The following is a 27,698-nucleotide window of genomic DNA, read 5'->3' as shown; positions in this document are numbered from 1 at the left end:
CAGCACTACAAGCACATTCAGGCCATGTTGTGATAGGATCATGATACTTTTTGAGACAAGAGGATTGGGAATGTGGCCATTTCCAGCCTGCTGACCCCAATCCTGCTTCTATAGGAAGATATATGTTATGGCCTATACCCCAAAGCACAGGAATTCATCAACATTTTAATAACTGTGGGAAAATTGTTGACTGTAAAGCAGCTAGCATTTCTATCCTACAGAGACCAAATGCTATGTCAGATATTTATAAATAATGTTTCCTGTATCCAGATTTTTAAAGACCATTAAGAATCTAGCAAGATCTTCTGATAAAGAATGTTTTTGGAACATTAAGCTCTTTGTTTTTAACCAAGTTCTTGTAGATACTCCTTTTTTATTTACTTCTCCCTCAGGAAATACGTTTCTTACAGTATTTTGCTGAGAGACAATTACAAGTGGAATTTCCTTGCTGCAAGAAACAGAGGACATAGGAAAATATTTTGCCCCTTTCAGGCGTTTATGCTCTGTGGCTATTTCATCCTACAGCACAAACCTCGATCTTGTGGCATTGGGGACTGACTCAAGGCAGGATGGGAGCTGGATTCCGATTGGCTACCTGGAGTCTGGGATGGCATCTGGCTACCTGCAACACAAATGGGGAAGGGAAATAAATAATTAGTTCTTAGTGAAGTAACATATGCAAATAAAACCTATTCCTACAGCACAATCCTATGCACTTTCCCTCAGACATAAGTCCCATTGTATCCAGCGGGGCATACTCCTAGAAAGTGTGAACACCAGCACACTGCAAATGACTAAAAATGTGGTGTGAACATCAGAGATACTGCAACAGGTTTATTTCACAATGTTTTCTGTTTTCGTAACCCAAGGAGAAAGCATGCATAAACATATTTAACATCAGGCATGCCGAATTGTTCAATTTCGTACCGAGACTGTTCCCATCCTTACTGACATGATCCAATTTATAGCTGGAAATCTCCTGACATATATTTCTATGAGGGCGTTCTAACAAAATCCAAGTCTGCTGAACAGTGGGACTCATCCTGTTGAGCGTGGACTGGCTGCCAGCCAGGAACACATGGACAGCTGCCAACAACAGCAATTAAAAATAAATTCCATTTATGCTTTTTGGGAAGAAGAATATTGTAAAGAATCTGAGGTTTTAATGATATCTTGGTGTCCTCTAAGTGTAACACAGCAATAAAACTGGTATTTCTGTAAAGCCTGTGTTGTGCACTTTGTTATTCAAACAAGAGCTTAATTTATAATTTGCACCTGGTAAAAATACAGAGCTAACATATAAATTGGCATGGGAAGGAATCCAAGTTAATGTTTAACAAAAGAGAAAGAGAGGGAGAATGAGACTCACAAATGGCATCACACACAGTGCAGGAGAATGCCATCTTGACCCAGAGACTTGCATAGTTCTGGGCAACAGTGCAAACAGAATTGCTTGCATCACCTCTGTGAGGATCAAACTACACTAAATGTATATTGGAATCCCATGATAAGGATTCTCCTTCTCTTTATTCCCACGATTAACAGCTGCAGGGAGGATGTCGGGATCCAGAATAGTATGAGGGGGAGGAGGTTTTTTAGGCAGCGGAGGACTATTGTTGACTTTTTCATAACCAATAATACAGAAAACATGAAACAGTATTACTAGGTTAAAACTTCTATTTGGCCTAACCTGCCTCACAGGGCTGCTGTGAGGATAAAAAGAGGGATGACCGAACATCCACCTTGAGCTCATGGGAGAAAAGGTAGGATATTCCTATGATAAATAAATAGCTGTAATGCGAATTGCGAAAGAGGTGTTAACTTGAATAAAAATATGGGGGAGGGGCAGGTAAGCCCGACTCCACATAATTAATCACAAGTTGAAGCATGCACACAATATTTGAATGGCAATATCCATCAGCTTGGGGGGCGGCTCCCTCAAATATTTTATTGGGAGGGGCAAAGGGACCTTGGCCCATAGGACTTGGCTCCTATGCTCACCATATGACTTGTTACATAATTCCCGTAAAATTGTGTTGACAATGCCAGTTGCAACAAGCCAAAAAGTTATTAAGGTGATGTCCAACTCAACTCCATTTCTGCTCCAGCCCAGTGTGTCTGCTCTGCTACAAAATTCTCGTAGAGTTTAATCTCTAGCACTTTCTTCCCCCCGAAAAACCTTGTACAAATAGCACTGATAGCAGAAATGAACTGTCAGCAATAACTTAGCCTTTTACAGCATATTATATTTGCGAAGCTTCCAAAGTCTTATGTTAACAGTAGCCTCACAAGTAGGAAGTTTGCAGTTGCCCTTGTTTACTTATCATGCGCTGACCTAGTAAATGTGCATTTTTAGCAGTGCAGTTCATGACAGCTATAAGCAAAGGCTAATATGGGTATACATTGTAACACACACTGCACTTTTCAAGGGTTTTTCTGCAACTGGGTCGAGAAATTCATGTTTTAAAAACGAACTTTAAAAACAAAGGTGCTTGTGAGTAACAAAGGGCCGTATTATTTTAATAAAATAGGTACTCGGGGCTAGTGCATTACAGAGGTGAAATGAGACAATGGTCTCAGGTGCAAGTGTGTGTGTAGGGAGGCAAGGCCAAACTCCCCCCTCCTCATTACGGTGCAGTTAGTGAGGCAAGGCTCTCTGCCACCACTTTCTCTGCCATACTTCACCTTACTCTGAGAACGGGTCAAAGGGTCCTCTTCAGATCTCTTCATTTGGGGTGAGGTGGACAGCAGAACTGCTGTGCTACTGCCATGGTTCACAGGTGGTGGCTATAATGACTTTTTAAGCTTTTTAAAAAATTGAGTTGGCTTTCTGGCTCCAGGCATTTTCCTGGAAAATGTCTAGGTTTGAAAAGCATTTCTAGAATGCTGGGCTCTGAAGAGCGATCCCTTTGGCCCCTTCTAAGAATAGGGTAATGCAGGGAGGAAATGGTGGAGAAGCCACCAGCACTATTGCCACCAGCACAAACTGGGAGGAGGAGGATGTCAGCAGCTCTGTGGCCACCCTAAAAAGGAGAATGGGGGAAGAGCAGTGGCGGCATGAAGCATAGAGTACGGGAAGCACAATTCCTTGTGCTGCGCCTCTATATACTGATAGTCATCAGGTTTTCTCAGGCTTAAAAATTTATTCATTTCAAAAGTGGTAGTCAGCCAAAAACTGATAAATACTGAAAAATGCCGAGAGAGACTTGAATCTAATCACCAACACCAGCATAAACGCCTGCTTTTAAAACTTGAAATATGAAGTATCCTCTGAATCTTTTAAGGGGTTTATTGTTTGGACTGGTTTTTTGTTTTTTTAAGGCTGGAAGAAAAATGGTCTTGGATATAGTATTAGTTTCATTTACTTGTGACCAAGGAGAATTTTCTATTATTATTAATTGTATTTCCATACTGAAAGAACTACGTACTTCCCAACGTGTATTTTTAATATTTTAGCTTCAAAATGTTTTAACCCACACTGAGCCCACAACACTGAGCAGGGTAGAAATCTAAACAAATAATCAAAGGACAAATAATCAAAGGACACAATTTTTCATGAATACAAAGAATGGATAAGCTAGTTTAGGTTCTTATTCCAAAGACCTTTGTACAGTCCACATGCACAAATCACACTATATTTACTATGAGAAAATGAACACACAAATCATACGTGTCTAATTTTCCTTTTGTGACTACTAACAGTCTATTTTCAAACTCATTAGACATGGGGCACAGAGTTTCTCCTTCAGCAATGCTGTATTTTAAAAAATCACACACACAAAGCCCTTCTCTGTGACAAACAACAGAACACACAGCACAGGAACACCTCTCTTTTTGTTATATTGTGGTGACTGCCTTATGCCAAGCAATCAAGTTGCCACAGGAGGAAGGAGAGTAACTCCTGAGGCTTTCATTCATTGTTAATTTGAGAAATGGCTGGTCTGGTTACCAAGAACAGCTGGTACCACCTCAGGTTAGGCAACAAATATATACTGTATTATCAGTATAGGTGTTTATTAGCTATGTTAGCGAACATGGTATAAATGGTAGACACATCAAATTAAACCGAAGTATTTTCAAAGACAAACACACATTTCTCGCTTTGCAATCGTTTTTCTCTTTTCAACAACTGGAAGCACATAAAATATATGATTTGTTTAAGCTATTAAAAATGCTCCCTTCTCTGCATAGTTGATCAAAGTGAAACCCATGTTAACTTTTATGCAAGAGTATTCTGTCTGTCGAAGCCAGAGCATGATGATGTGTCTTTCTTCAAAGCTACTCTGAACTGTCATTGTTGAGTTCTGGGGCAAACTAAATCTCTGCAAAGAACTATATGTTTCTCCTGCTCCATCCGTTGCATCATTTTAAAGTAATTAGCCAACTGTTTCCACAGCTGATTTTTGAGGAAAGATGCTAGAGTGATATGCAGTATAAAGAAATATACACCATAATTGTACAATTGCTTAAAGTACTTACTGGCTATTTGGGGATAAATTATTTACTCTGAAAATGCTAGTATTATTTATTATTTATTAAATTAGTATACTGTCCTTCCATCCGTGGATCTCAGGGCAGCTCACAATATAAAAATACAAGATAGAAACACAAAATTCCTAACAAAAAACAATAACAACCTGCCCACACAACCAATAATCCCCTCCCTCTTCCCACAAACACATTTAAAAGGGGACAGCATGTTAATCAGCCAAAGACCTGGTAGAAGAGGAAGGAATGTTTTGTGTTGTTGTTTTTTCTTAAATAAACAATCTTCTAAATTTCTATAATGTTATGTGGAACATCTCCCCTAATGAGGTATTTCAGGTTTTCTCACTATATGATTTGTTACGGCTTTTAAAAAAAAAAGGTTCTTATTTTTTCTTTCTGGTGCTTAGCTTTGCTGAAATTATTGCTGTATTTTTGTGTAGTTTTATGATGGGGTTTAACTCAGGGATTGCTACCTTGAGTTCCACAGAAAGTAGGTGAGATATACGTTTTCAAAACAGAACAAAAAAATTAAGCAATTAAAAAAACTTGTAGAAAATTATGGTTGTGTCACCAAGACTTGCACATGTACACTGGGGAGTTAACTGTCTATACTGGAAAGCTTCCTATGCATATCCTCCTTTCCTGAGAACAAAAATGGTCCCAGGTTCAGTTCCTGGAACCTCTATGTAAAGCAGGGAAAGACTCTTGCCTTAAACCCTGAAGGGCTGCTGTCAGTCAGTGTAGAGAATGCTGAGTTAGACGCACTGTTGGTCTGATTTGGCACAAAGCATCTTCCCGAGTCCTTATGAACACTCTTGAAAGCTGCCCATAGGTTTCAAGTGTTGTGGGGAGGCAATGTAAGGGAAGCAGCGGCTGCGCGCAGAAAGAGGAGTGCTCCAGACAATATGTAGCATTTGCATTTTTAATTTGAGTAAAAGAGGCCAAAGAAAGTGAAAACTCGCCATGTATCCTGAATTGTATGCAAGGTGCAGAAATCATGCACTATATTGCGCTACACAGAATCACCTGTGGGTAGCAATAAATATTACATTTACTTCTAAAGGAATAGGGAGAAAGATGATTTGCCTTTTTATTTGGTTTTTATGTGGTATCACACAGCCTTTCCATAGCATAAATGTATAAGCGAGTGCCTAGGTGACAAATTGCAATAGTGAAGTATCGAGGACAGTTTCAACCAGCAAACACATATTCATCATCATTATTACTATCGTTATACATAAGAGGAAAGCTACTGGCAGTGTTTATAGACCAATGCAATAAAAGAGAACTTTTCACAATGCTAATATTGCTCTGCCACTTTTGTTTAACCATGGTTGTACAATGGTGAGTTATTATATCTGCTACACAAGCTAACCACTACCGTAAAATTTTTAGGAATGGAAAATACATGAGGAATAAAATATCAAACAACAATTCAAGATATTTTAGCAGAGTAAGGTATAGATCTTGGTAGAACGGGTGCCAGTCAAATCGACTGCATTGTGTACTGGCTATAAAGTCCTTATTAAATAATACTTTATCTGAAACAGAATGCCCATAAAAATCTTTATGAAAAGCAGCTACTGGTGCTTATACAATAGTAGCTCTTTAAATTTAACTATCTCTTCATATTTGTTGGGATAATGCCTAAAAGGAGGACTCAATATTATGCCTTAATTATATCCCAAGTAATGTTTGGGTAAAAGTGAAGAGAGACTGAAAAGGGTTTATAAAGTGTTCAGAAACATACTTGCACTTGTGAAAAAGACTGCAAAATTTCTTTTATTGACAGGTTTTCTTTGTTCTTTCAATATTTCCCTTTTAAATATAGTTCTCAAGTTAATTAGGAGCTTTTTTCGAGAGAGTTGGACTTGATTTGGCCAATACTCCTCTTTTTCACAAAAACATCCGTAAGCAGAATTTATGAAATAATCTCTTCCACCAATGGAAGACCCCATTGTGTAAGCAAACTTCCCTTCAGGGAATGCAACAGAAATGTGAGATCCAACCCACAGTACTGGGACTCTGGTTCTAATCCAACATGACATCACTTAGTGATGTAGACAACATCACTTTATCCACTAACACACTACACCATCGTCAGACACCAAAGGGTGGCCAATATGAATTAAAATTCAGTAATAGTTTTTTAAATATAATGACTAAACTCTAAACATAAAGAGTGGAATCTAGAGATTTCAAATAGACTACAAAAAAGAAAGCACATAACAGATCAATACAATCAAATTATTTAATATTTATCAGGTGGTGTGGCACTCAGACCCAATCAATCTGCACATAACAGGAATGGATGCCATGTTGAAAAGAAAGAGTCTGGTTTGATTAGACCTTCAGAAAGTCTTTTACTTTGGACTTTGATGTAAATCCAATCCATGAATTGACTGCATCAAATCACCATGAAGGTATGCTGTTCCTGAGCTATCTTGGTTTTTCTTTTTCTTTTTCAAGGAGCTCCACTAAAATCAATTTTTGCTATTTTACCTTACGGGAGAAGTCACTTTTGATTTAGAAACCAAGAGGAATTTTGTAACTGAGCCAGCAAATAATTTTGGATGTTTAGTCAACTGGTGGTGCTGTTAAGCCATTCTGACTGAGTTCAGTAGAGAAAGGTCCCAATCTACTTGCCACTGAATTTAATGGCAAGATTGTTGTTGATCATAATGGGACTGGAAACAACCCAAAGAATTTAGCTCCATATCATGCTGCTAGAGCTGCTATATAAGTGAACAAATAACTGTTGGCTACAGGGCAATGTAGGAACTGTTCCCTGCGGAATTTATTTTAAAAGGCTACATTTTACTTTAGTACTTCAGGCAGCAGAGCGTGGCCAAGTAAATCAGAACATTTCTGATTCTTGTCTCACTAATTTTTCAAGTTTTAATATTTTAAAAGCTGGAATCTCTGCACCCACAATAAATTCTAGGCATAACAACTGCAGCAACTACTACTACTGCAACAACAACAAATATTACTTTGTGGACTGTCACCAGTGTTCATAGTACTTTCCAGAAAAATGCAGCAAAACAAAAACCAAGTCCCTGACTTGTGAAGCTTAGGATGAGGAAAATAATGATTAAAACATATATTTGTTCTAAAAAGGGCTAAGTTTTAACTGATACTTTCCATTAGCCTACCTTGCCCATTACTTTCTTCCTTAACTCCCATCAATGATCAGCCACTGTTCCAAGAGCCGAAGGAAAAGGTCTCATCATTGGCCTATTTTGACAGCTATAACCTTGGTTTTCCCAGATTGATTTTCCTTCCTCTTTAGTCTCCTTTCCTTTCCTCCACAAATGTGTCACATTTTTACCTTTGGATGACGCTTGAGGGTAGTGTCTGTGCTATTTCTAATTTTTGTACAGGGTCTAACCATTTTACTGAACAATCCTAACCCCCAATCTGCACTGCTGGAGAAGGTTAAGATGACATGGATGGGTCTCACCACTGGACTGTGCTGCTGGGGCAGGGGCTCAGTTGCTATAGAGGGTCTCAGTGGCCATGCTGAAAATGCAGCGCACTGCACTCTACTACTAGTGGCAGTCCCACAAGCAATAGTCAGCATAAGCTTCTGAAGCAGGGTGTTACAAGGGAAGTGAGGGACAAGGACTGGTGCTGGATTAAAAATGTCCCATTTTCCAGGGAGGGGCCTAATGCATATCCTTCCTTTTGCTCTGGCCAGCACCAGCAGCAGAGCCTGAGGTGTGGCAGTGGATCTGCTGCTCCGTTCTGCCCCATGTCTGGCCATGGCAATGAATTGCTCTCTTTGGCACTGTATAATAGTAGTAACCATGATAACAATGACATTGTACCAATGGCTAAAAAGGTCCATGGCAACGCTATGGCTTATCTTTCCTTCAATACTATGCTTTTACCAACTAAACAGCCAAATGTTCTCTGGTACAAACTCTGAAAATATGTCCGAAAAGGAATCCCTTTATATCAGGGATGGGGAACATTTGGCTCTTCAGATATTGTTGGACTCCAACTCCCATCAGCCCCGGCTGACATCGCCAAAGGTCAGGGATGATGGGAGTTGTAGTCCAGCAACATCTGGATGGCCAAAGGTTTTTCCTACACCTGCTTTACATTATCTGCTACTGATACATGGTGAGGAGTAACAATAGTCTGTTACTACTTATTTTTTATATAAAAGGTTGTACATCAATGCAAGGAATCTTTCCATAACTGATCTAGACATAAAATCCATTAGAGTCCCTCTTCCCAGTCTTTGTACCTTGCTTCCTACTATATTACTGATGTCAAGAACATTTTCATTTTATCTATTTAAAAGGAATGTTCCATTTTCACTGTAGCACCCATGTACCATGCCAACAGAATCACTTTATCCTGGATCCTGAAATCTTGCAAGTGAAAAGGGAGAGGCAGTGTTAACCAGTTATCCAATTCTCTGTAATTCCCCTGGGCTCTCCCAAAATCTGCTATGGAGGGTTGGGGGGATCCTCTGGAATACTGTGCACAGGTAGCTGCATGGGAAAGGGGGAAATGACAAAAACTGCCTCACTCCTTCATCCATTGGAGATTCTGCAGGATCAAGGGCCGTTCTGTAAATGGGAGGAGCTTTTTCCATTCCTGGAAGTGTAATTTGGGATTCAAGCCTTTGGTCATTTATTCTGGTTACTGATTTTTCACACAAACTAAAATAGCTACTTCCAGATTCCATCATGAGGTTCCCCTCTCCTGCCTCACCTTCTGTCTCCTTAGCACATTGCATCAGTTGTTATCATGTCAATGTGTCCCTGTGTGTATTTGCATGTGCAACCAGGGAAATCAAGCATCGGTTTAAAAAAATCAATTATGGGAGGATGACGTGTGTGCATACAGAAGGCATGCAAAAATTAGTACAGTGAGGGAAAATACAAAACAAAATAAAATATCATAAGAATGCTGGCCTGGAGACACCCTAATCTGCACAGTGAACTGTGTTACCAACATTAATCCATGAAGCCAATCTTTTGCCCTTCCTTTAATTCTACTGCAGAGCCAAATGGATAGATTTTCCCTCGACAGTGTTTTACTGCTCACCTGGAACTAAGCCTGGGACCTTGATAATTGCAATGCATTACACACAGACTAAACAGCCTTCTAAGGGCCAGATTACACCTTGGCTGATTGGTGTCATAGCGACAATACAATGCAGTCATAAACCCTGTGAAATTGGCCATTTAAGCTGTGTTTATGGTTGCTTTGTGTGCTGATAGATCTGGAATAGAATTGCCACATTTGCTGTGTAAAAGCAATTGCTATATAAAAAAACATAATGCCTGAGCAAGTTCCCCCCATTGTTTGTGCAGTATCTAGCACAGTGAAACCTCATTCACATTTTGACTGATTGGTGTTATCAAAATAGCACCAAAAGAGAGCACATTCTTAGGAGTTTCAAATATTAATCCACCATCTCTTAGTTTGGTAGTTATAGAGCAGGAAGTAGATCTCTTGCCAGCTATAACATCTGTACACTCTAGCCACACCCCTATTTTCATTAGGAGAAGCAAAAAACAAGATTCATTTTTTCTGGCCCTCAGGATGTTTGAATAAAGTCCTCAAATTTCATGCCAGAAATGGTGACAGACCAGGCCAAAAAATTCTGCTCAATCTTTATAAATGAATATTTCAAGAAACTGAAGTAGGAAAAGGCACAGAAATAACATCAGGCTATTTAAAAGAGCACATTGACTAAAAATCCAAAATGTTTACAGGTTGTTTAGCCTTGGCTGGTAGCAGTAATGTGAAATCCAGCAAGGACAAATGTAAGATGTCACACACGAGAATAAAAACCAAGAGCATTACTTACAGGAAGGGGGATAAATGTCTAGTTTGAACACTGAGGAGACGGGTTTATGAGTTAAGGCTGAGTATCGAGAAAAGTATGTCAACAGTTGCAAGCTTGGCACAAAATATCCATGTCGTTTTAGTACAGGCATGGCCAATGTAGTGCCTTCACGATGTTGTTGGACTATAACTCCCCACATCCTGGCTATGCTGGCTGTGGCCTATGGAAGTCCAAAAACATCTACCACATTGCCTGCCCGTTTTAGTTCATATCAAAAGAAGCATGATTTTTAAAACCTGGGAAAATACAATTCAACACAGGCCTGCAATTGTCATTATTATGCTAATAATTTCAAGAACAACATTGAGAAGGATGATGAAATGTCCAGAAGGCATGCTGTATATACAGCTGAAGGTCCTGAATATATTCAGATTGGAGAAAATATCTTTGAGTTGTCATTACAAGTGCCACTACAGCACTTTGGAGAAGGAAGGAAGGAGGAATGCAGAATGGAAGGAACTGAAGACAGCCAATGAATCTTCACAGGGAGAAACCTTCCCCTGGCCCAGTTCCTCTTCCGCCACCTTTTGCCTCTTGCCAATGCTCTATGTTCACTTAGTAATGAAGAGAGACACTCTGGCTCCTCACAGTTCTCTAGTGCCTGACCTTCTGCCTCTTCCCATGCCTCCTCTCTGGAGGAGGATGCTGTGGGGGCTGGAGCCTTGCAGAAGGGAAAAATAGAATATATGTGACTCTGCCTAAAACCAGACCGAATCATAAGATGAAACAGCTTCACTGGGCACTCAAATGACACAAGCACTTGCAAAAAAGAAAAGAAAAAAGAGGAGCAGTTGTTAGAGGGGATGTTCAGATATTCTCCCCCTCACCTTCTGGTTGCTGAGCATATTGCCAAGCTCGCCTGCTGACAGCAAGCTCAGAAAACTGCCCCACTAAAAACAATCCACAAGGGCACTCCATCTTAACTTCTAAGGCTGAACAACAGACTCATAAAACGCTCCACAATATGAACACTGGCAGAAACTGCTCATTTCAGAATCAAACCAAAAGGAGCTTACCAATATGAATGCCACTTTCCAGTGGGCAAGCCATATTACAAAGACTCAAGGGAAGCATGATGAAGTTTTCAAATTTTAAAAGTTAAAGGTAGGCTGAAACAAGAGAAATTGACCCATCACAGCAGATGGAATCTGTGTAACTAACTGGGCAAGATGTATCTATGGCTGAATTATTAATGTCCTCCAAAAGAAACTTCATGAGTTTTGTTATTTTTGCCAATACTCAAACAAAATAATCTATATAAAAAAGGACCGATCATCAGATTCATCAGGGACTGAACTAGAAGTGAGGTCCTGAGTGCTTATAAAGCAGATTTTGGCTAAGGGTTCACCAACAGAGCATATTGCTTGAGAGATTGTGAAGTCCCCTTACAGCAGAGAAGCATGGACAGGAATGCATTTGGTATGGAAGTATGCTACCTTAGAGCAGGGGTTATTTCCAACTCTAAAATTCTATGATTCTACATTTCTACAGCAAATTAATAAAAACAAGCCTGGCTTTCCGCTATCTGCTTGCCTATTATTCCTCCTCCCCATTATTTATTCCTTTAGTGATTTTTTTTGTTTGAAAAGCTTAATATTTAGCTGCCTTTTGAAGGAAATGGGCATAGTGACAGATGAAAGACTTTATTCATCATATAATTCAGAATGGGGGGGAGAATCAACTGCTGTGCATTTAAGATTCTAACAACCCTGCAATTTTGTATAGTCGTTTCCCCCACCCCACCCCAACCTGTTCTTTCGAAGAAATCTGCTTTTATTCTGCTAATAACTAACCACAGTTAGAGCAGCATGGATCCGATTAGTAGTTCTTATGGTACAAAGAGGAGGGGGGAGAGAAAGGCTGTGAACAGGGTTGCCAATTTGTCCACCTGGATCTCTAGGAGAAAGATTAGATGAAAGCTTGCTCTTTTATTACCCACTTCATCTCTGCTCTATACTTAGGCATTTTCAGAACTGAGGTACTGCATTTTTAAAGGTCTAATTTGACCACCTCAAAAAAGCTTTCCTTCAATTTCCCCAGTGTCCCTGGGAATAACGCACAGAATCGTGCAGCATTTAAAATGGGAAAACTAGAGTGGCGGGCGGGCAGGCAATGTATGTTGTTCCACAAATTCCATTGTATTTCTACAGTGATTTATAAATTACTGTCATCCTTTTACTACATAAAAATTCACAACGTTTGTGACTGAGAGACTCTGGTGTGCACCTGGTGTTTTTGTTGTCTTTGCAACTCTCGCCTCACAAGTTGCCCAATTGTTTTAAACTCCTCATGACTAAAAAAGAAAAGGGGGGGGGGGAGAAGGAGCATGTGGTTCACTGAAGGGATGCCAAGTTAGTTAGAAAGCCACCAGCCCAGGACAGAAGTATGGCTGTCCTTGTTGGCAGTTATGCTGGGTACGTACTGAGATGTCCAATACGAAATGCAACAATGCCATAAAATAATTGGAAAAAACCAACATACATACCTAAAATAGAAGAGGAAGAAATCTTACATTTTTAGATTAATGTTAACTTCAGAGAAACACAGTTAGTGTACAAACAGTAAGAAGATGCCTAATAAACTGTTGGAAATGTTTGCTGCAGGTTGTGGGAATGACTGCCAGGGAAGGGGCATTTTATCTTTTCCTCTTACAACCACCTCTTCCTTTCTACCTCGCAGTGTAAACATACACACACAGTTAACTTGATGGACATCAACTCCATAGCGGCACAGGTTATGAGATTAAGGGATGGGCATCTGCCAACGCAATCGCCTCTACAACCCCTGTCTTGCAATGTATGCCTCTCAGCTACGTGGTTTGCATTTTGAAGGTAACTATAAGGGAAGGAGATGTTTTATAGCCATCTATTCTGGCCTGAAAGTAATTTCAAACACTGAACCTGCAAATTAAATTTACTGAAGAAGAGCCTAAGAAGCATGCCATTTATACCCTAAATAGATTTGTTTATCACTTTACACTTTTGTTGTTTTGCATTTCTCTTGTTTTCCAGTAAATTAATGGCTGTCTTCAAACCCAAATGACACCATAGAATATGCAAAGAACCCAGAGGTGATTCAAGACCCTTGTTGTTTTTCTTATAATCCTATTTTCCAGTGGATGGCTGGAAATTCACAGGCTATCAAGGGAGCCACTAAGCCATATAAAGGGCTCACGATATTGACAACCTCCCTTCTTCTCACTATTTTTACAAAGGGAACAGAGGTCAGACCAACAAGCTGCCAGAGAAAACCTGCACAGCAAATGTAAAAGTACCAGTAAGAAGGAGGCTTCCCGGAAAATATGCCAGAGGCAGCTGTCTCAGTCTCACATTCTGGATATAGGAACACTGCTTGTTCTGCTACAGCTCAAGATGGCCCAAAGAATCAAGCCGTATCTCTGCCCATGCAGGTGTATGCTTATGCATGCTCACACACATACATAAAACCTTCTCGGTCTATTTCTTGCATATAATGGAGAGGGCTAGATGTTGCCTCTAAATGTCCCTGCCATGACAAATCAGTATGTCACATGACTTTTTATTTCTTTTTTTATTTTATTTCCCCCATTATTCTCAAATTAGCAGCACTGAACACAATGCATCATACAATACAAATTACAAAATCAAAAATCAAATTTAGTACTACTATTATACATAACTGAAACTTATCTATAGTTGGGATGTAGTCCTTAATACTCATAGCATCTTTTACAACTTAATCATGGTGGCTATGGGTAAGGTGCTCAAGAGAGTGGGGGCCAGGTTGTTCCAGACATTCTATAATCTATACCAGGCTTCCTCAACCTCGGCCCTCCAGAAGTTTTGAGACTACAATTCCCATCATCCCTGACCACTGGTCCTGCTAGCTAGGGATCATAGGAGTTGTAGGCCAAAAACATCTGGAGGGCCGAGGTTGAGGAAGCCTGATCTAGATCCATTTCAGTCTGGTTTAAGGTCCCAGTTGAGGGTGGAAATGACACTGGTTGCTCTGAAGGATGACCTTCTGGGGGAAACATGGGACTGTGACCTTGTTGTATTGGATCTCTCACTGGCTTTTAATACAGTGACTGGACTGGCTCCATGGCTTTGGCATGGAGCCACAGGGTTATGGTGCTGTTCTACTAATCTAGAGGGCTGGTTGCTGAGGGTGGTGCTTGATTACTACAGCTTGGTTCCGTGACAACTGGCCCATGGGGTCCCTCAGAATTATATCCTGTCCCTTCTGCTCTACAACATCTACATTAAGCTGCTGGATATCAGGAAATTTGAAGCTGGGTGCCATCAGTATGCAGATGACACTCAGCTTTGTTTCTCCAGGTCATCCGTTAGGGGAGGTTGAGCAAGTTCTGAACTGAACACTGGTCACACTGGTATGGATTGGATCAGGGCTCATCCTGATAAGATGCAGATGCTGTAGCTTGTTGGTTCTCAGGTTCAGGAATTAGGAACACCCAGAGAAACATCCCAGAGCATCAGGACATATAGGGCCAGACCTGGACTCTCTCTCTCTCCCTCCCTCTCTCTCTTTTTTAAATATTTTTTATTAACAGGCCAATCACATCACATTAATTCCAAATAACAATAATTCCAAATTACACAGCCAAATTGTTAAAATTTTTGTTGGGGTACCCATGCTTCAAGCTCCAAAAGGGATCTGATCATCTCTCTTGCTGCTGCTTTAATTACACAGTTCTGTCAAAATAATATTCACAGTTCTGTTCAATCTTCTCTTTGTTGTTTTCCTCATCTTCTTGTTGTTATCTCCTTTCTTTGTGATCTCTGATAATCTCCACAAGCGGGTTGAAGACAAACGTTGTTATGTCCTGTGTGGATTTTACACACAAGAGCCATAAAAGTAGACAGATGCCATTTCAACACCTCTGTACAAAACATTCCAACAGTCTGTCCTGATCTCCCCAGGCCCGCCGCTCCCTCATAAATTTTCTCAGGGGGCCCTGCTAGGCCGAGCCCACACTCCAACATAGTAACAGCCATAGTCCTCCTCCCCCTGGATTCCTGCGGGCGGGCCTGCCATGATAAATCTCTTTTTATGATTGCGTCACAAAGGACTTACTTTCGTTTCCCGATGCTCCCATAAGCCACGTCCTTGCATAGTAATTATTTTCCACACAGTTCTTATTCCTCCTGCTTGTGATCAGTAATTGCAACGATTCCTTTTTTTGGGGGGGATTATTGGGCACTCACATAAGACAAAAAAGAAAAGTTTTCTCCCCCCCTCCTTTTCAGTCTCGCTCCGACATACTGATCCTTTGATGAATCTTCTTCTTGATTTATTCTTCTTCTTGATTTATTGTTAAGTCCAGCCGTCACTCCTCTTCCCAGAGATCCCTTTAGTTAGCAGTCCTTACTCCCGATCATCGCTTGAAGTATGTTCGTTTGCTTCTGTTCTGATTGTTTATTTTGAGCTCCCGCAACTAGCTGCGCAGATCAGAGACAGCGTCCAGGAGAGCTGACCCACACGAGGGCTTTTGTGCCTAGTGCCCTCACCCCCTTTCGAATCTGGGGGTGAATTATGGGCACAGCAGGCAAGGCAGCGTTCACCATTCCTTTGGGGTAATGAGGGAGGCTGCATACTCCCATAACAGCCTCTTAATTACCTCGTGTGAGCCGGAGAGATGGTATTGTTGGCCATCTTCCGATGCGCCCCCTAGCGGCCCCCCTGGGCCAGAGCCTGGACTCTCATAGGCCCTGTGCCCGAAGAACTAAATGCCTCCCATCACACATCATCAGTCTGGCACTGCAAGGAGTGCACCGGGAAAGAGTTCTATGGAATGGAGGAGTCCCTGTCTTCAGGCCAGAGGGTTGGCCCTTTAAAGGTCTGGCATTCTCTAGACAGGGATGGAGTCTGGAGATGGTGGTCTGGAGACAAGAGGCTCAAAAGGCCTGTCTGTTCCCAACCCTTGTTAGCTTTGAGTGAAGTGTGATAATGCTGTTGCGGGTAGGTGGTGGTAACTGCCTTGGCCTTGCAATGCCTAAGAAGAAGTTGCAGTTCTCCATGGTATGGTAGCCTTGCCTTTTCTCCAGCCCAGCCTTGCCTCATTCTCTGTGGTGTCCAGCATCAGACCAGACCAAAAAACTAATTGTTTTATTTTGCACTAGCTGTTTTGTTGAATATTGTTGCCTGCTCAGAGACAATAGCTTAAGAGCGGAGGTGGGGGGTAGGATTTCCAGGAAGAATCTGGTTGGACACAGTGGGAAACTGCATAGGCCTTTGGTCTGATCCAGCAGGATCCTTACTATGCTCTTATGTTTACTTTTATTATTACATCAATTTTTAGTGTTAAAACGATTTGTGCGACCTGTCTGTTCACCCTGTGTACTTGTTTCTTTTCACCTTTCCACAAATGTACACACATTCCTGTTTGCTGCCATTGTCTGGCAGCTTTTATGTTTTCCTTCTGTTGCATAAGGTGTGAAAGGGAGATTTACACCTTGAGTTAGGAATGTGCACTAGCCACATGCTGGAGAATCATGACTGGCCACAGTTTGCGGCAGATTTCCACTGTGTGCTTGGAGACACGTATGTTAGCACTGTAGAAACAGGTATAACTTGACTGCTGTATGACATGGAAAATGGCTCTGAGAAAATCACAGTAAATATTTACTCCTAGTAAACTAGCAGAGGCTTGATGTTACATGAGTGAGCCTCAGATTCCTGACCTTTCCTTCCATCATCCTCACTTGGGGGATTCATTTACTTTTAATTCACTTACTTCCTGTTTTAAGGTGATCCACAGTCTGCTGCTACATCTGAACTGGGAAATAGGGTTGTGCATACCCTCCAAGCTGAAATTGAGAGGGCAAGCCAAAACATGGTTTGCCAGTTTAGCTCAAACCAAGAAATAAGTGAATCTGAATGGAGGGAGGAGAAACCCGCAGGCTGGAACATCTCAAGAACCATAGAAAGTTTTACTCTCGTAAGATTGAATGTATTGCCCTCGGCTATACTTGAGGGACGATTCCAACAGATTCCACATGAAAAACGCTTATGTCCCTGTGGAGATGGCAGTACCAAATCGGTGGTGCATGCCCTTCTGGCTTGCACTCTTTATAAAGACTTGAGGAATGGGGTCATCACCCCCTTTTTATTGTCCATTCCAGGTCACCCAGCCACTGCCACAGTGTCCTTTCTCTTGGCAGATCAAGATGAGCAGGTGACAGCAAAGGTGAAAGGTTTTTAGCTGGGGCAATTAGAAGAAGTTCCACTATTTGACTATTGATTCAAAGCCTAAAATGTATTTTATATAATTGACTTTGTGTGTGTGTGTGTGTGTGTGTGTGTGTGTGTGTGTATTGTATTGTTGTTTTATTGCTATGGCCGATGGTTGACGCAAGTAAAGATTCATCCATTCATTTTCAAGTACCATAGAAAGTTAAGTAACAGAGGAGACAAAGCCTCTCCTGACAACTCTGAACATACATAAAGAATGCTAAATCTAGAATGCTAGCTCTAGTAATTGAGTGTTGCAATTCTCCATGCATCTTTAATCCACATGAACCCTTTATCAATTCAGAATCCTGCACAAGGTCACACACAACACTTAGCCACATGCCTTTAATGTGGTTTGGAAATATCCAGCTCTTATGTCAGTTTCTGTTTGCAAGGGGGAGTAACAGCATTAATAACTCCTGGTTATATCATTTATAAACATGCAGATGTGGGTTATTAAAGATTAATGCATTTCAGGATTGGTGTCGGCATTCCGTTTGTCTCATGCCGAAACCAATTCTGTTCTTCATTAGTCAACGACAACCTACATCACCCTGTTGTGGAAGAGAAATCAAAGGTACAAGTGTGAATTGAGAATAAGCGATGAAACTGATTACTAAGAAACTTAACGGCTGTAATCAATCAACACATCTCAATAATTTGAGTCCACCACTATCTGGGGATAAGGGGGGTAAATCCACAAGGATAGTTTGTTATTATTTGAATACATCCTTAGAAACACCATTATCAATGACCTCTAAAGAATTTTTTAAGCACTTCTCATCTTTACAAATATAACTAATTGTGGAAATTGTAATTTGAAAAAGGAAATTAATAAATTAGTAAATAATAATTCTGGTTTTGAATTAATTTCCAAAATTGTAGCTCTGCCATAGAAGATAATAGGAGCAGCTCATAAACGCCCCCTGCAAATACTTTTCTTTTTCAGTGACTTTGTCCAGGTACAGTGGTTGACAGTTATGTCTTCCATGAATAGACACTGTCTTCCTTGGATAGACTACACAATTCTCATATTTCTTACACTCTCACAGAAGTGGCAGTGACAATATATAAAGAAACTGTTGAAGTGTCAGTCCAGCAACTACACTTGCAAGTTCCACAGAACTATTTTTCCTCTATTTCATGCCAATGACAGTAGGGAATAGAAGATTTGTGTATACCTTAAAAGTTACTTCTGCTCCATGCGTTTGCGTCAGAGGACAGTAGGGAAGACAGGGCTCTGCAGGGTCCCTAATCTATATAGAAGTGGTGACAGTCTACAGCAGCTCAGAAAATAAACATCAGCCACAGTTCGATTTATAAGAAGTTTTACCAAGAAATAAAGCCCTGCAGCCAACAACAACAAAAATTAGTTGACAAAGCGGGAGCAGACTAACCGAATTGCCCTGTAAATGCATCCATCATTTCTTAATATTGAAACATCTGATGGAGGAAAAAAAGATACCTTTCCATTTATGATACGTTCACATCAATATTTTATGATGAGAACACATGAAATGGAAAGAGGAGAATGTAAATTGTTTCATCTGTAAGACCATAAACTAGACATGTATAAAACTCATATTTTCATAATGCAATAATCAAAAATACAGTATTTTTCATGAATGTGACAACTGTGGATGAATGATGGGATAAAAAAGTATTACTTCAATAAAGGACCAGATTTTAAACATTTACAAATTAAAAGAAAGTTCTAACTGGCAATGTGAATTAAGCAACAGATGTTGCAGGTAAACAACACTTTTACGACTAACAAGGGCGAAAATATTGTAATTATTTGTCATAGTCTCCTCTAATACAAGGAAATTTCTATAGTTTTAGACACATATTAAACATAGTTTAATTATTTTAACATGGTTTTAATGATTTGATTATTTGTGGTAGTTTAAATTAGTGCAACACATTTATTCATAGGTAACCTATGACTTAAAGGTTTAAGTTACTTAATAGTAACATAAGAAATTAAAAGATCTGAAAAAGAGGGAATAGGAATTATCCTCATGGTACTAATACCTTATGTGAAGTAAGTCCTTTGGCTGTTATCCTGCATTGAATTATGTTGCTGAAGTCCTACTGAGCAGCTCATTACTTTGCAGGATTGCAACTATAGAATTCAGCAAAAATTACTTATCATTAAAGGCGTTCAGGATTGAGACCCAATTAATGTCTATAATCTGGTGGATTTATCTTTTCTTCGAAGCTAAAATTTCTTCCAAACCAGAAAAAAACAATTGTCTTGCTCACTATCACAGTAAATCTACCAAGAATCGCAATGAATGAAGAATATTGCAGATTGCTTTATTTGATATAAATTGTTTATTTTAAAGTTATTGTGACTTTTTTGTATTGGATCAGATTGTTATTACGTGTGTGATCTTTGCTGTCTATTTTGTTGTTTCTTCAGCTTGTAAACTGCCTTGTGTACAGTAATATAGAAAAGAGGTATGCAAATTAAAACTGGAATGAAATGAAGAACAGTCTGCTTCACAGGCAGGCACTGACAAATCTACCTGCCTCCCTGCTGGACGTAAATAACTGGACAAGAAAGACTCATAGCAGTCTCAGATAGGCTCGTGCAATAGTTTGGCTATGAAAAGAAACAACTGCTATTTAATCAACAGTTTCTGTTTTTAGCCAAGTGTCCACAAGTAAGGCAAGGCCCCACCTTTGCTTGCTAGATGGGTGGAGGAAGAGGCGGGTTCTTGTCTAATTTGCAGGAAGCTTTAGAACAGGGGTGGGAAACCTGTTGTTGGACTCCAGGTCCCATAGTTCCCAGCTGGAATGGCCAGTGGCCAGGGATGCTGGGGAGCTGGAGTCCAACAACATAATCATTTCTGCTTTGGAGAAAGATAGAATCAGCTTGAGAAACACCTGTTTCTTTCCCCCTCCAAAGCTTTCTGCAGGTGGGGAAAGCTCTGCCTTTCTCTTTAGCAAGCATGGAAGGTTAAAGGGAAAGGCGGAAAAGTACTTAATGAGCAGGAAGTGTTGGCAACAGAGACAAGTACCAGCCCTTCAAATCTTCCTGCAAGTAGGACAAGACCCTGTCCCCCTTTGAAACCTATTGTGCTTCCTAGAGGCCCACAAGGAGAAGACAGAAGACTCATCTACACAGCTGCAAATAAACCGTTTTAAATGTGTTGCAAAATGCAATATACAAATGTGACACTAGATGGCGAAACTGAGCTATGCAAAATTCAATGTATTTTTCAAAATGTATTTTTAAAAAAGCATTTTCACAGCGTTTTTTTATATGTGTGTAGATTCCGCCAGAATCTCCCCTGCCTTGGAGAATGGCAGAAAATGAGAGAGACATGCGCTGCAACTTTCCATTTGCTAGCACCTCTGCAAAGGAGAGAAGACCCCACCATTCCTTTCTGGCTTCTAGCCAGAAAGAGCTTGGAAGTGAAATGGTTCAAAAAAAGAAACGAAATACTAGACATATCTGCCACTTTTTACCTTCTCCACACTGCTGGTGCAAGTAAGACCAGACTCCATGGGCTTGCCCAAGGGGTGAGAGGGCAACATAGGAAGCTGCCTCATGTTGAGTGACACCATGGTTGTATCTAGTACACTACTGTCTCCACTGACTGGAAGTGGCTTACAGATTTCAAATAGGATTTCAGTCTTTCTAGCCTATCTTGAGATGCTGAGGATTGAATTTGGGGCCTTCTGCATACCAAGCAGGTGCTCTACCATTGAGCTATGACCCTTCCTCAAATAGGTAGATAGGAATAGGCACAAAGGCAGAGGCTTGGGCAGTAAAGCCAAGCTGATATGTGTAGATTCCTGTACGTAGGAAATGCTATCTTCCCTTGTGGAGAAGCCTGGTGCTTACCTGTTCTATTTGATTGGTAAGACAGAACCTGTTGCTGCTCATGAACTGCTGCTATATGTTGGGGACAGAAGAAGAAGAAGAAGAGTTTGGATTTGATATCCCGCCTTTCACTCCCCTTAAGGAGTCTCAAAGCGGCTAACATTCTCCTTTCCTTTCCTCCCCCACAACAAGCACTCTGTGAGGTGAGTGGGGCTGAGAGACTTCACAGAAGTGTGACTGGCCCAAGGTCACCCAGCAGCTGCATGTGGAGGAGAGGGGAAGCGAACCCGGTTCACCAGATTACGAGTCCACCACTCTTAACCACTACACCACGCTGGTTCTCTTCCCTTGTGGAGAAGCCTGGTGCTTACCTGTTCTATTTGATTGGTAAGACAGAACCTGTTGCTGCTCATGAACTGCTGCTATATGTTGGGGACAGAGAGACTGAGAAGTCTGGAAACTGAATTCCCTTATTATCATTATCACAAGGCAACATGGACTGTAATTCTATGTATCTTAATTTACCATTTCACAGATCTGCAAATTCTACGCTCCTAAACTTTATGATACCAATCTGATTTGTAAAACTAAGCAGTCAGGGCCAATTCTGGAGCTTTTTCGGGTGAGCGCTCTGAATATGATTACAGCATGGCTGAAGTAGCATTAAGCTTTATATAAGCAACCAACCACTCAGAGGCTGCCAACCTTTTTTCCTCCCAACAAGGTGCTCACATCTTTAAAAGCTGGATCAGAGGCAGAAATTGAGCCGGTATTATTTTTCCTATAATTTCATTTGCATGTCAGAAAAAGCATCACCTGCTCAATTTCCGCATGAGATGCAACTGGTAAAGGCACAGAAGCTGTGCCACAGAAATCTGGCAACCCTAGCAACTGGTCATCTTTCCCTGCCTTTGTGTTCCCCACTGACCGAGAACTCACCTCAAAATGTCATATACAGCAGCAAAAGAATATTTGAAAAGTCACCTAAGAAAAACCAGTAACTATACCCCAAAGAGCTATTGGCAGGATGATAGAAAGTAGTAGGCCAAGTCTCTTTGCTTTCTTTTACTATTTGCAAAAGATTACTGAGGAAAAACTTGGTAATTCAAGTTTTGTTTCTGTTGTCATCTGAAATATCTGACATCAAAGGAGATACAGAGGCGTATGACTGTGTTTTGATGATCAACAAAATAAGTTGCCCCCCTCACATAGCTAACACTTCTTCTTCAAGCCCCTATGTCCAAGTATGTTTGTCCCACAAACACTACCTGAAACTCTCTAGAGTTACCAACTTTGTAAAAACAGTTTCTGTCCATGGTAAGAATATAATTATTACTACTACTATTACTATTACTATTATTTATCAGCCACCTTACTCATGGAAATGACCTAAAGTGACTTTCAGACACAGTAGAAATACAAACACTAATGACAATAAACACAATCAATAAAAAAGTAAAAACAAACAAACCCACATCTATGCAAGTAAGGAATGACTTTTAGACAGGCATATACAACGTAGGTATACTACACACCATTATATGAAGTTCATCTTGCTCTTCATAGTGTCAGAGAATTGAAAAATACAGCTACAGTTAAGTGAACAAATGAAATGTTTCCCTTGTATTGCTGTGACGACGTTCTGAAATTTGTAAAACTGCTAAGTAACCGTTTTGTGCATTAGGTGTAACTTTGTCAATTAAATTGTTGTACTGCCAAGGCCAATAAATGTCATTCATGAATATCAAAAAACAAAACAAAACAAAACAAGCTGCTGTAGAACATTTGACTCCGGAGAGAAGTGAAACCTTTTTAAACATGAGAGATTTTAAAAGGGCGATCATGTCAATTTCACTAATGCATAATCCCTTTGTTAGAGTGGGTTAAAATAGCAGCAAAACCAGAACAGACTCAAAAGGTTCCTCTCAAATGAGCTGTCTATTCCTTTGAATATTAAACAAAACTGGCTGGGTAAGGCGTATAAGTGTTTGCTATTTACTCTTTGATTTGGCTGCATGGGAATGGGTCTTAGTTTATAGTTTCCTAAGAATTAACAACATCCTCTTCCATTACAGACTGCTTGCACTCCCAAGACAATTGGGAGTGGGGGTAGTGTTTACTATTTTGGATAGTTACTTCACAGAATAATCAGGGCTTGCATCAGGGTGTTTCTGTGGCTACTAAAGCACCTGGTGAACATATAATATTAGGGCTTGAGAGCTGGCCATAGAATCATGCACTCTCAGTCTCTTCCTTTTTACATTTTTGCTTTGTTAGTAAATTGGGAGTTTGGGCCCAGGAGGCAAGCCAAGCTAGCATTCACTCTCTTCTCTGGCATCAGCAATGCATTTTGATGTTCTGCTGTGTCAGCTTCCACTCCTCAGCTCTGGCTGAAATAGAGAGTGTAGCGTGCAAGCCTCCTAAATGACATGCATCGTTTTTTACTAGTATTAATATACCAGGACATATAGCATAATAATTTAGTAAAATATGAATCATAAATGAGGAAACCGAAGTATAGATTGTACAGAGATATATGCACGATCTCTCCCCCCTCTATTGGGTGTTTATTTAGAAAGAAATTTTTTAAAACCAAAATCTAAGTTACAGATTGCTAATGTCCCCAAAACACAAATTATACATTGTGGCATTGTTATAAAGGAAGATGACTTGATAAATTATTTATTCATAAACTTGTACAAGTTGTTGTCCTTAATAGTAATTCTTCACTCTGTATTTTATTCCCAGAGTGGAAATGCTGTCAGGGAACAATTATAGAGAATAATAATAATAATAATAATAATAATAATAATAATAATATTTATACCCCAATCATCTGGCTGGGTTTTCCCAGCCACTCTGGGGAATTATTATCAGAAATACAGTTTTTGGTCTGCACAGGGGTGGGGGGGGGAAATGCCTATTGAGTTTTAGGGGATAGTCTAGTATTGGGGCTGTGCCAATGTATTCTAATACTCACAATGGGTGATCGTGAACAACATGGGAGAGAAAATTTGCAATGGAGGAGAAAAGCATTTAAACATTACATGTGACAGAACAAGCCACTGGGAAGCTCATGTGGCAGGTTAGTTGTGTGTGTCCTTTCGATGTTTCTTTAGCTGCCAATTTAATCTCATTTGAGGAAGGAAAGAAGTAAAGGATTCTTTCGTGCCAGCAAGCCCTAGGAATACACCTTTATTTTAACAGCCTTCCCAGAAAGGAACCCCCTGCTACATTTTGGCGTTGTCTTGTCATAGCTATCAGCAACACAACAGCTGCTTGTTTTACAATGACTTGCTAGAGAGAAAATGATAGAGGAAGCCAATCTATGTCACATGGAGATGCTCATAGCAAGACATAACAGGTGGTAATACAAGAGGATTGAGGTCAGAACAAATAAGGTAGGATGAGCAGGAAGAGAAAATTCACTGAAGGCAGGGCCAGATTAAGACCTTTAGAGGCCCTAACAACTTTGAAGATTGTGGTGCCCCCATATAAACTATATCTAATTCAAAATAAACAATAACAAATAACAATAACAAACAATAACTAAACAATAACAAACTGTAAAATAAAATTTTGCTTTTTGAAATGAAACAAAACCTACAAGATGGCCCTTGTGGTCTCTTCCAACTCTATGATTCTATGATTCTATGAAAACAATGGAAAATATTTATTTTTGTATACTTCCAGTTTATTTATTTTTGAAGAATTTTCTCCTACTTTTTCTAATTGCAAAACCTTTGATCAGATTCTCAAAACTAATCTTATGTAACACATCTGCTTCTATACTTAGCAGAGATAAGGTCTTCAGCCTGCCTTGCTGCATGGTTGTTCTGTTGGTATTTTAAATGTACTTCAACTGGGGAAATGAATGCTCAGCTGAGCAATTTGTGACCATTAATGTTAAAAATCTGGCAACAGAAAATTTCTGTGGTGTTCCCCTTCCCTTGATGCCCTAAGCACGTGCTTATTTGGGCTAATGGCTAATCCAGCCCTGACTGAAGGTAGAGAAAGGTCACATGACAGGAACATTTTAAGACAAGTTGAGTCCCTTCATTCAAGTCCTTTGGGATAGTGGAAACCCACAATCAATGTTTTTGAGATGCCGGAGACCAGTTTGTGTAGCAAACTACGAAGAATACCTCCTGCACAACCCAGTTCTATAATGGCAGTGTGATACTTAAATCTTATGTCACAATGTGATAATTCATCTAATGTCTGAATTATTTAGCACATTGAAAATGTGATCTTTGCCCATGATGGGAAAGTGCAAAGCATATACAAATGCTGAAGGAAACATTTTAAAAACGAAACAGTAGAGGTTAGATGGATATTTTTTTAAGCCCGCCATTTACCTGGAATACTTGCAGGAGAAATGGGACCAGATCTTGACTGGTTGCTTCCAACGGGAGAGCCCACAGGGGAAGGGGAAGGCCCCCCAGGGATACTGGAGAGATGTGGGGAGGCATGAGGGGAGAAAGGCGACTGTGCCGGGTTGCTCTGCTCCCCTTGACTGCTGGTGGAACCTGATGCACTAACCGCTGAACTCAGTGTTGCTTCAGTTCCTGTGGGCAGGTCATCAATGGAACCCGATAAATCCTGAAAAAAAAGAGGGGAGGGGGAAATTTGTAAAGGAGCAGTTGGAACCAACATCCAAGGTAAAGTATGTGGAACAGCAGAAGATGGTAGGACATTTTTCAATTTGAGACAGATGTCATGGAAACACTGTCTTGAGCTGAAAAGAGGGGGCTAAAATTTTAAACAAATGGAGCACTGTTTGGATTTTCCTCACGCAACCCCACAATATAAAGGCATAACAAATGTGCAACACACACTCAGGCATGTTATATTTCCTAGGAAGTCAAGGCTGTTAGAGGGGAAATGCATTCACATTTCAATTTACCTTATTTCTTACTACAATGTGGCTGCAAGTTAGACCTTTGCCAAAACCCCAGTGAATCACTCATGGAGCTCTCTCTCTATATAAATATTACCTGGGTTTCTAGGACACTCACAGGTGTCCATTTGTGCATATTTTAATGTTCTCGGTATTTTATTTTGCAGTTTATTAGATGACTGTCCTGTACAATTATTTATCCTATTAACCCATTTATACATGGTGAGTTTTTGAATATGATGCTGGTGCTGCAGTACAGTACTTTTATTCACTTTAAAATCAGATAGAAAAAGCAAGACCCAAATCCCTTAGCAAATTACATTAATGCAAGATTTGTTCTGGTGTGCTGCTTACATACCACTATAGTAAATACAGTGAGCTTATTTAAAATACCCCTCAGGCTTCAGGGGTTCCATTTTTATTTATTTATTTTCCATAACCACAAGGCATAATATTGGAAACATAGCAATCACTTCTGCTATACCAACAGAACACAAAGTTATGGCAAGTAGTGAATTTATGCCAGTTGCACCAGTGGTGTACAATCACAATGCCTGTGAAATAGGAAAAAATGCACAGAGCTGGCAGAGTGAAGTCCTATGTTACTTCAAAGGTTATTCTCACTCTCAACGATGACATAACAGAAAATGGTGACATAATAAAAACATTCCATTGGATCACAGAATCAAATGCAAACGCTTCCTCATTTCCTTGTCTATCACCCAGCCACATCAAAGGATACAATTCTGACTAATTCAGAAGCCAATCTATGAGTTCCAGAAAGAAAAAACAGATCTCATATAGAAATTTTTGTGGCATGTGGCTGTGAATGCACAAATGAAAGTTCTGGTGATGGAAAACATGGTGACAGGGAACGTAACGCATGAGAAGACTTAGGGTGTATTTAGGTACTCTGTTGCAGGACCCTGGATTTTGTTTTAACCCACCACGCACCTCATCTCCATTGTTGTAATTGGGGTTGCAAAAGTGAAGCATCCCCTACTCTGACTGGCTAAGCTTGAGAGGTGGGCTTAGCAGATCATCAAAGTACTGAGCCAGCCCTTTGCAAGGAGCACGGGGCTTGCAAAGAGCCCTGCTGGATTTGGGCATGGTTTGGAGGAAACAGCTTTGGTAATCAGGTCCACAAGCTGGAGGTTCTCTGCCCCCTGTCTAAACTACGTGGCCCCTCCAGGGTTTTAGAGAGGACATACCTCCCACCCTGGAGATCACAGGGATTGGACCTGGGACCTTCTGCATGCAAAGTAGGTGCTCTGACACTGAATTATGGCCCTTCCTCTAATTCAGCTAATGTCACACAATGCCTTCCATGCACAGGTACCCTGGGGAAACAGTCGATGAGCAAAGCTATGGCT

The 27,698-nt window shown here is 40.3% G+C and overlaps 1 protein-coding gene across 14 annotated transcripts in view; it reads right to left on the bottom strand.

The window, feature by feature from the left end:
* The window catches only part of ARID1B (AT-rich interaction domain 1B), a 356,667-nt gene that overhangs the window by 95,768 nt on the left and 233,201 nt on the right, over positions 1 to 27,698 (bottom strand). For all 14 annotated transcript variants that reach the window (XM_081854279.1, XM_081854287.1, XM_081854289.1 and 11 more), the window contains 2 exons: positions 25,784 to 26,027; positions 533 to 622 (listed from right to left, as the gene is read on the bottom strand). In XM_081854279.1, coding sequence (XP_081710405.1) covers positions 533 to 622; positions 25,784 to 26,027 — 334 coding nt within the window. The remainder of the gene's footprint in view (positions 1 to 532; positions 623 to 25,783; positions 26,028 to 27,698) is intronic.

Source organism: Podarcis erhardii (genome assembly GCF_964252035.2).
Source record: "Podarcis erhardii genome assembly, chromosome: 3".
Classification (NCBI taxonomy): Eukaryota; Metazoa; Chordata; class Lepidosauria; order Squamata; family Lacertidae; genus Podarcis; species Podarcis erhardii.
Note: the sequence above shows the minus strand (reverse complement) of the source record. Positions and strands in the feature narration are given on the sequence as shown.